Raw genomic sequence first — 9,110 nt, 5'->3', positions numbered from 1 at the left:
AAACGTGAAAAGAACATATAAGCCTACCATTGAAGTTACTTTTGCAGCGGAAGACGAGTTAGGTCAATGAAAGTCACGCGAAATGCAAAAAATAATAATGAAAGGATTTTGTAATGGCTTTGTATATAGCCTTGCATTATTCAAGCTTGCAATGATCAAGAATAAAGAACAGATGGATTTCTGAGAATAAACTTTAGATAGACAATAGTCAATATACTACCTCTATAATTAAACAAGGTCCAAACTCTACAAAAGTATTAAGCAAAGGTTGTTTCAGGAATGATCAAGATTGATATAAATATACAAGTAAAGCTAGGTTTTTTTGGTTTTCTTTATTTTCTTGGACTTGATTTGTGGAAGAGGGGCTTTTCTTTTGCTAGGATTCACAAATTGCGGAAGAGGGCAAGGCATGGATGAAGGGTGCAAGAGAGTATGTGCCTCCAAGTTATACTTGAATTCAACACGGTCGGTGCTCGGCGGGATTCGACCAAGTTTTCGAAAGGCGTCTCTTTTGATGTCGTAAAGACAGACGTCGGAGCGGTCGGTGGTCACAAACAGCTTGTCTCCGTCGTTGGGATGGAAGCCCATCACGAACGCTTTCCGAGGGGGAAAGCTCTTCGGTTTCACTCTGTGGATGAGACTCCAACAACAACGTTCATCATCGTCTTCTCCGAGCTCCCAAACCTTGAGTGAATACGCTCCTCCGCTTTCCTTCTTCTTCCACAAGATCTGCGAGATTCGGAGGCGTCCCAGCACGTTTCCCATCCGAAATCTGATCAGGACGCTGCGGCGAGGAAGGTTTATGAATCGCGCCCATTGTTCGAACGGGTCATGGGCCAGCAATCGTCTCGTCGCATCGTCTTTAACCATCCAGTAGAGAACGGTGCCGCTCTGAATGCCGTAAAAGCTAATCATGGCCTCCTTAACGCCGGGGAAAGGGACAAAGCAGTCGGTCCACGCTCCCGACTCCGAACAGAACACCCTCGTGCGAAGTCGCTCGTTGGGAAAGCCCGCAATTTGGTCCAACTTGAAGTGAGTGTTGTCGGAATAGGATAGGATTCGCAATACGGAGGAAGGAGACTCCACGGCTTTGTCATTGGATTGCAGATGTAAATTTCTGAGTCGACGATCACCGCCAACAAACCGCCGCCGGAAGCTCGTACGATCACGTCTTTCCACGGTAAAAAATCCAGGCACTTCTCTCCGTACACGGGCTTCTCGCAGTAAAATAGTCTGAACAGCTCTGTGAATTGCATGCACTCCTTATTCCTCTCCTTGTGTTCGTTGAATCTCTGCTTGAAATCGGGGCTGTTGATCACGCTCCACCATCTCTTGCACACCGTGCTGACTCGGATTGCCGTCTTGCAATCTGCGAGCCGAACTAGTATCTCCGCGACAATGTCTTCGCAAAGGACGTTCATATCCATTCCTGAGATTTTTAAGAATATAATTGTCGAAACATTCTATCAGATCTATTTGATTTTGAAACATGCTATTTAGTGAATTCGTAGCAGAAAAAGAGCAAATACCTTTTTGGACTCGGAGCAAAAAGTTCAGAAGGACAAGTCGGTGTCCGGCGGCGTCACGTTCTGCATGTTCGTGTTTTTCTGTAATTATATATAATAGGGCCTTTATAATGAGAAAAGCCCAATCCTATTGGGATTCCTATTTTAGTTCCCATGCGCGTGTAGAAACAGTCTAAGTCTTGTGTTGTGTTTGTGTACTTTGTACTTTGTATTCGTGATTAGGGGAGAAATTACAAAAATAATGCTCGTGAAATGCTCAATGTAACCTTTCCTTTTGTAACTCTATTTAAATCTTTTTTTTAATATTACTTTTCAAACTTAAAAATTTAATTATTGTAGCAAAATAGCCAATTTGAAACTATATATTTTGTTTTTAGCCTATGTTTCATAACTTTTAGGGAAATAGTCAACGTGCTTAGGTGTCAATAATTAATAGACTAATTTACCCTTTTACTTAATCAAATGGAAATAATGAATATAATTATATTAAATAATATGTAATAATAATATAAAATAACAGACAATTTCAAAATTGTTATACGTGGCGCGCTAATCTAGAACGGCTCACCAAGATTGACGTTACTGTTGGGAACCTGTCAACACAAATAATAAACAGAAATTACTGGAAATTATCTCATTCTCCACATTTAAGTAATTTGAATGGAAATAAATGGAAATAACTGTAAATAAATCATCTGTAAACAACACATTCTGTACTATTTTTTTTAAAACCAGATCTGAGATCTGGGTTAAAAAAAACCCAGATCTGGTTTCGACTCATTCTCCACATTTAAGTAATTTGAATGGAAATAAATGGAAATAACTGTAAATAAATCATCTGTAAACAACACAGTCTATACTATTTTTTTTTAAAACCAGATCTGAGATCTCGGTTAAAAAAACCCAGATTTGGTTTCGAGGAGAGAGAAAGAGAGATGCAACGGGTGGAGTCGCGCATCTGGCAGGCAGAGAGGAGAACCGCACGGCGCTGCTGCGGGCCCACCGGCAGCGGCGCGCCTCCCTCGGGGAGTGGTCGTCCCAGACGCTCCTGCGCAAGGCCACCCGCGAGACCAAGTACAAGGAGCGCGTGCGTGCCGCCATCCACCAGAAGCGCGCCGCCGCCGACAAGAAGCGCCTCGCCCTCCTCGACGCCGACCGCCGCCGCGCCCGCGTCTCCCGCGTCCTCCGCGTCGCCAAGTCCGTCTCCTCCCAGAGGGACCTCGACGCCCGCCGCTTGCGAGAGGGAGAGATTTCAAATCGTGTGTGTGTGTGTGAGAGAGAGAGAGAGATTTCAAATCGTGTGTGTGTGTGTGTGAGAGAAAGAGATTTCAAATCGTGTGTGTGTGAGAGAGAGAGAGAGAGAGATTTCAGCAATAACTACGTGTGTGTGAGAGAGAGAGAAAACTCTAATTTTATTGCCACCTAATACGTTTGGCTATTTTCCTAAAAATCTCCAAACATAGGCTAGATCCAAAACCAAACGTTTTAGGTGGCCTAGTTACTTAGAAAACTCTAATTTTAATCATTAAGAAAAATATGATTATTTATAACTTAATTTTTCTTTCTTTTGCAATAAACACTTTAAACACGCCATTCTTGCAATAAGAAGTAAAAATGGCTATCCACTTTTAAAAATCATGAAAAAAATTCAAGGGAGTAAAGACATTGGGTTAGTTTCGTATTGATTTTCATAATCTAATGGTTATCTATTTATTTTTAGAGAAAAATTTGTTGAGCTTCCATTAATAATAAAAAAAAATAGCAAACTAAGCCAAGTGTTTAACCAATCTTTTGTAAATATTATGTAAATAACCACAAACATGACTTGAATTTTTGTGAGCTTTTTATGCATTCCTGGTTTGCAGCTCATTTAAATTTCGGAAAGTCATTTCAAATTTGAATTTTTTTTATGTTTGAATTTTAAAGTTAACAAGAATTCATTTGGTTTTGAATTTCAAATTTGTTCCTATAATTTAGTAATAGAGTAACTGCAACAGCCACGTCAGCAGTCCAGTTAACTAAGTTGTCATATAATTTAGTAATAGAGTAATAGCAGCAGCGACGTCAGCATTTCAGTAAGCTAAGTCGTCACCCAATGATCACGAGGATATCAAGTGATCAATAGGCGAGTCAGTTAGATGGTTAGACTGTTTCAGAAGCTGTTAGCGTTAGTTAATATTGTTTAAACAAAGCAATGTACACATTTAAGATCTAATGAAAAGAGACGAGCAGAGCAATTCTCACTCGGTCCCCAAATTTCGCTTTTCATTCATCTCCTCATAATTCATCTTGGTATCGGAGCCATCAACAATAGCGAATGAAGGTTTTTCTTCACTGTCATCTTCGCACATGATCCAAGACTGGCAATCAATCCGCATTTTGGCGCAACACTAAACAATATGATTTCAATGAAACTCGATCGAGAGAATTACTCTGTCTGGAGATTGGAAGCTCTACCAGCAATCATAGGTCATAACTTACAAATTGTTTAATTCAAGGAACTAGATATCCGCCGCCACAGTTCAATGAATCAGCCGACGAGAATGGAGTCACAATCAGAATTTAGAATCTTGATTAGGAGATCTGGAATTGTGAAGATCAGCTCCTCTTGAGTTGGCTTTTGTGCTCGCTTTCCACGACGATTCTGATATCGGTAACGAGGATCATAACTTCTCAAGGTCTATGGACGGCGTTAGAGATGATGTTCGCGGTTAAATCCAAAGCTCGAATCATGCCATTGAAGAATCAACTACAGTCTACAAAGAAAGGTTCTCTCTCAATCTCCGATTATTTGTCCAAAATGGAGAATATCACAGATTCTCTGTTCCTTGCTGGTTGTGAAATCACAGACGATGACCTAATCTTGGTGATACTAATAGGACTACTATCGGAGTACGACATATTGTTGGGAATCGTCAACAACAAACTGCAAGGTCACGAGCTAAATGGTACATAAATATATATTCAAGAGGTTATTGCCATGACTCTCACTCAGGAGACAAGAATCGAACACCTGGCGAGCAGTTTCGACGAACAAGCTCACACAACAATACTGAACTACATTAAACCTCGTGCATGAAACAATCGCGAATGAGGACGTCACAATGGCGCGAGTGGCTCAAACAATAATTCGAGACCTACTTGCCAGATTTGCAACAAGCAAGGTCACACAAACAATCACATGTTGGTATCGACTCGATGAGTCCTACTAGCCCTCACCACCACGTACCTCTGCACCAACACAGCAGATAGACTCTTCCAAGGCGATATCTGCATTCTTTTTCGGACCGGAAATAGCCTACGATCCAACATGGTACGCCGGCTCTGGAGCTACCAATCATGTCACTTCAGAGATGGAGAACTTGTAAGTGGAAATGGTAATTGTCTTCCTATTACACATCTTGGTCATTCAAAAATTGTAAAGAAATGTGGAAATAATATGGATAAAGAAATCATGTTACAAAACATTCTTAGAGTACATGAAATAAAAAAGTGCTTGGTTAACATTTCTCAATTAACATCAGACAATGATGTGTATATGGAGTTTCATGCCAATTATTGCATTGTAAAGGACAAGAAGACAGTGAGGGTTCTTCTTCGAAGCACAACCAGGAATGGATTGTATTTTCTTGGAAGTTCAACACCAGGTAGAAGTTTCAAGACCATTCCACGCAGTCTCAATGTCAAAAACTCATTTCCAACCTCAAGATCTTAAGACCAGACTTAGTCCATCACAGAGACTCAGTCAATGTCCACCTCTCTATTCAATGATCATTTACAATCTTGCTTCACTGTTTGTACTACATGTGTTCTACATCTTATACACACCGACTAGTGGGGTCCCTCACCCATAGTCTCAAGTCAAGGTCACCGGTACTATATATATGTATACACTTTATTGATGACTTCACCAGGTTCACTTGGATTTACCCACTCACAACCAAGTCAGAGGAATTTGGAGTCTTCAAAAGCTTCAAGAAGTTTGTAGAGAAGTCATTGAATACCAAGATTTATGGAGTACAATGCGACTGGGGAGGGGAATATCGACTACTAGCTCTGTTTCTTACTAGTCAAGGAGTAGCTATACGTCATCCGTGCCATCATGTTTACACCTAAAACGGACGTGCAAAGTGAAAGCACAAACACATCGTGGAACTAAGGTTGTTAATGTTGGCTCAAGCTTACCTTCCAACGTGTTATTGGTGGAATTCTTTCACTACTGCAGTTTTCATTATAAATGTGTTACCTACACCAGTTTTAGACGGTCTCAGTCCATTCAAAAAATTGTTCAATAGAGTACCGAATTACAGTTTTCTAAGAGTGTTTGGATGTAGTGTCTATCCCCATCTGAGACCCTATAACAACCATCAAATAGAATTCAAATCTTCTAAATGTCTTTTTTCTAGGATACAGTCCCTTACACAAAGAATACAAATGTCTTCATTCATATCTAGGGTCTATATCACAAGAAATTATGTGTTTGACGAATTTGATTTCCTATACACAACTTTATTCCCTGATGAATCACATCCTACATATGAATACACATCTATAGTTCTAACTTTCTCTCACTACACATCTAAACCTGAGTCACAAAATGCCAATCAACCACTAAATGCCAATGAGTCATCTCCCGTATCCATGCCACTCTCTCACCGATCACATACCTCTACATGTGAACCAATAGATATTGATGCCACAACAAAGCTACACTAGGTGGTCCCATACCTGCAACAAGCTACAACTTCGCGTCCAGTGGTCCTAACATGTGGTCCAATAGTTGTTGATGCTACAACAGAACTACACTCAGTGGTCTCAAACCTGCAACAAGCTACAACCTTGCATCCAGTGGTCAACTCAATAACAAGACACATAAGCAATTTGTCAGCGTGACACGTCAGCTGCTCCCCATGGCTCAGCCTTATCACCACCAACGGTCACTATGCAGTCCAATTAACCTATTATTGGTACTCTTAGTGCATCATAAGCTACAACTAACTCTACTCATGCTCAACTCAGTCTAGTACAAGCCATGAAATGCATAAAAGGTCAAATTCAGGTATCTACAAACCAAAGAATTTCATAGTGTCTCGTCACCCTATTGCTGCCACACATGGACTACGCGAACCGGATATAGTGAACCAAGCTCTAGCGGACAGACAGTGGACACAAGCCACATAGTCAGAATTGCGAGCCCTTGCTCAGAATGGTGGTCCCCAGTCCATGCTCTAATTAAACAAAAGGTGATAGGCAACAAATGGATTTTTAATGTTAAAAACCTTCCCACAGGTGCTATTCAACGCTTCCAAGCGCGTCTTGTGGCCAAGGGTTTTGCTCAAACACCCGAAGTTGATTTCTCTGAAACGTATAATCTTGTTGTGAAACCTTGTACAAGCAAGGTGTTGTTGCCTACTTGAAAGCAGAGTATCGAATTCTCGCGTAAGTTCCGATAACTCAACCTCTCATAGTGTGGTGTGATAATCTCGGCGTAGCAGCAATGGCTTCCAATCCGGTCTTCCACACACGCACGAAGCACGTCGAAATCGACCTTCATTTTTTACGTGTTATGGTCCTCCGTCGAGAGCTAGAAATCCGATATGTTCCTATTGCTAAATAGACAACTGATGTGCTCACAAAGAACCTCTCCGTCAGTCGCTTTCTGAAGCTAAAACATAAATTCAACATCAACGAGTGCTCGTTTAGTTTGAGGGGGGTAATAGAGTAATAGCAACAGCCATGTCAGCAGTCCAGTCAACGAAGTCGTCAGCCAATGAGCACGAGGATGACACATGATCAGTTGGCAAGTCAGTTAGATGGTTAGACTGCTTGAGAAGCTGTTAGCGTTACTGAATATTGTATCAATGTATTTTAACAAAGCAATGTACACATTTCAGATCTATTGAAAATAGATGAGTAGAGCAATTTTCACTCAATCCCCAAATTCAACTTTTCATTCATCTTCTCAGATTTCATCTTTTAGCAACCATTTATAGGATTACGTGGAGTTGTTTGTTTCAAATACGCGATATTATTAGCATCATTCCATCGATTTTTTATTCAGTTTCAATATTCAAAATTTTAGGGCGCTATTGCTTGAGGTACATTCTTCTATTTTTTTTATTATAATTTTGACATTTTCGTTTGTTGCAGATTTACCATGGCTGGTGTTTATCTCATGGAATCGAGTTTGTTTCCTTTTGTTCTTCATTATTAATTATTCTATTATCGTATTTTCTGTAGACATATTATAACTTGGAAAAATAGATATTTGTTTTCAACTATTATGCCTTACAATTGGGGTATTTACATTTATTTACAAATTTTCTTTTTTCCACCAATGTTGAACCAGAGCTCATCCTTGTCATTAGATTCAGTTTGAGACATAACTAGGAGATGTATAAACTTCTCTGGGTATGTTGATCCTTGTAAGTATTGAAACTTTCCAAATGGACCCAGATTGAACAATTCTTTTTGTGCATTAGTTACCAGAACCTTGTTTAATAAGTACACACTACTACAAATGTTATATTCTACAACGGATATTCCACAACGGAACGTTGTCCCGTTGTGGAATCTTGATGTTTCCACAACGGGACAATTATCCCATTGTGGAATCTTGATGATTCCACAACGGGACTATTGACCCTTTGTGGAATTAAAAAAAATTAAATGATTTTTTTAAACAACTAAAAGATCATTGAAATGAAAGGATTTAGATTTGATGCCGTACAATTTAAATGATCATTGGATGCTTGTTGTCTTCGCTCTTTGGAAAGATCAAGCGATGTTCTTCGACCCGTCGAAAAATAAAATCCCGTCCGATTTAAAGAAGTTGATAAAAAGATAAATTAATTACATGTTATTTGAAGTATTTCATTTACACGAATATTTTTTTTCTAATGTTTTTTTTATTGTGCGTATAAGGATTTTTTCGGATTTCAAGCTTGACAACCAAGGAGCCCAGAGTAACGTCAATCAAACTTTACGTACAATTGAAGAAGTCATATACACCAGATAACTTAGAAAACGTTCGAGAAGAGTGAGTATTTTACGTACAAACTTTTATAGAATTTGAATATTATTAGTTTGATTTTGGATGTTATGGATATTTGGTTTTGGATACATAATTTCATTTAAATTTTTTTAATTAGAAAACTGTAAAAATAACTCTCAGGTACAATTTCGCCGCGGCGAAACTTTACACAACGGTACAATTTTACCGTTGTGGAAAGATTCACCGCGACGAATTATACACGTTGTCGGGACAATGTGTTTAAATCTGTTAAATTTTTTCACAACGGGACTGTCCCGTTGTGAAATCACGGACCTTTCCACAACGGAACTCGTCCCGTTGTGGAATCATTACTTTTCCACAACGGGACGAGTATCGTTGTGAAAACATTCCACCGCGGAGGATTCTACAACGGTACAGAACCGTTGTGCTGTTGAGCTAACTTTACAGCTCGTGCATTACCTCTTTCTATGTTGGTGAGCTCATAGTTAGTGCTTTATTCTTGACAGACGCATATTTGGTTCTTGCCATTTTAACTGAGACCTATTAACATACAAAATACAAGCATTCTG

At 39.6% G+C, this 9,110-nt stretch overlaps 1 protein-coding gene across 1 annotated transcript; it reads right to left on the bottom strand.

The window, feature by feature from the left end:
- Positions 1 to 243: 243 nt before the first annotated feature.
- Positions 244 to 3,120, bottom strand: LOC149394214 (uncharacterized). Its single transcript, XM_089618287.1, has 5 exons — positions 3,105 to 3,120; positions 2,506 to 2,759; positions 2,095 to 2,119; positions 1,530 to 1,607; positions 244 to 1,429 (listed from the first exon to the last, which is right to left on the bottom strand). The coding sequence occupies exons 1-5, from the start codon at positions 3,118 to 3,120 to the stop codon at positions 912 to 914; spliced, it is 891 nt and encodes a 296-aa protein (XP_089474413.1). The 3' UTR covers positions 244 to 911.
- Positions 3,121 to 9,110: the final 5,990 nt, after the last annotated feature.

This window comes from Urtica dioica, chromosome 6 (genome assembly GCF_054948205.1).
Source record: "Urtica dioica subsp. dioica isolate 48M chromosome 6, U.dioica_male_clone48M_v1_H2, whole genome shotgun sequence".
NCBI lineage: Eukaryota > Viridiplantae > Streptophyta > Magnoliopsida > Rosales > Urticaceae > Urtica > Urtica dioica.
Note: the sequence above shows the minus strand (reverse complement) of the source record. Positions and strands in the feature narration are given on the sequence as shown.

Coding starts and splice junctions, on each gene's coding strand:
- LOC149394214 (XM_089618287.1), bottom strand. Junction 1,608..2,094: donor CAACAGTAACGTCAATCTTG/GTGAGCCGTTCT, acceptor ATATAATTACAG/AAAAACACGAACATGCAGAA. Junction 1,430..1,529: donor TTTGCTCCGAGTCCAAAAAG/GTATTTGCTCTT, acceptor TAAAAATCTCAG/GAATGGATATGAACGTCCTT.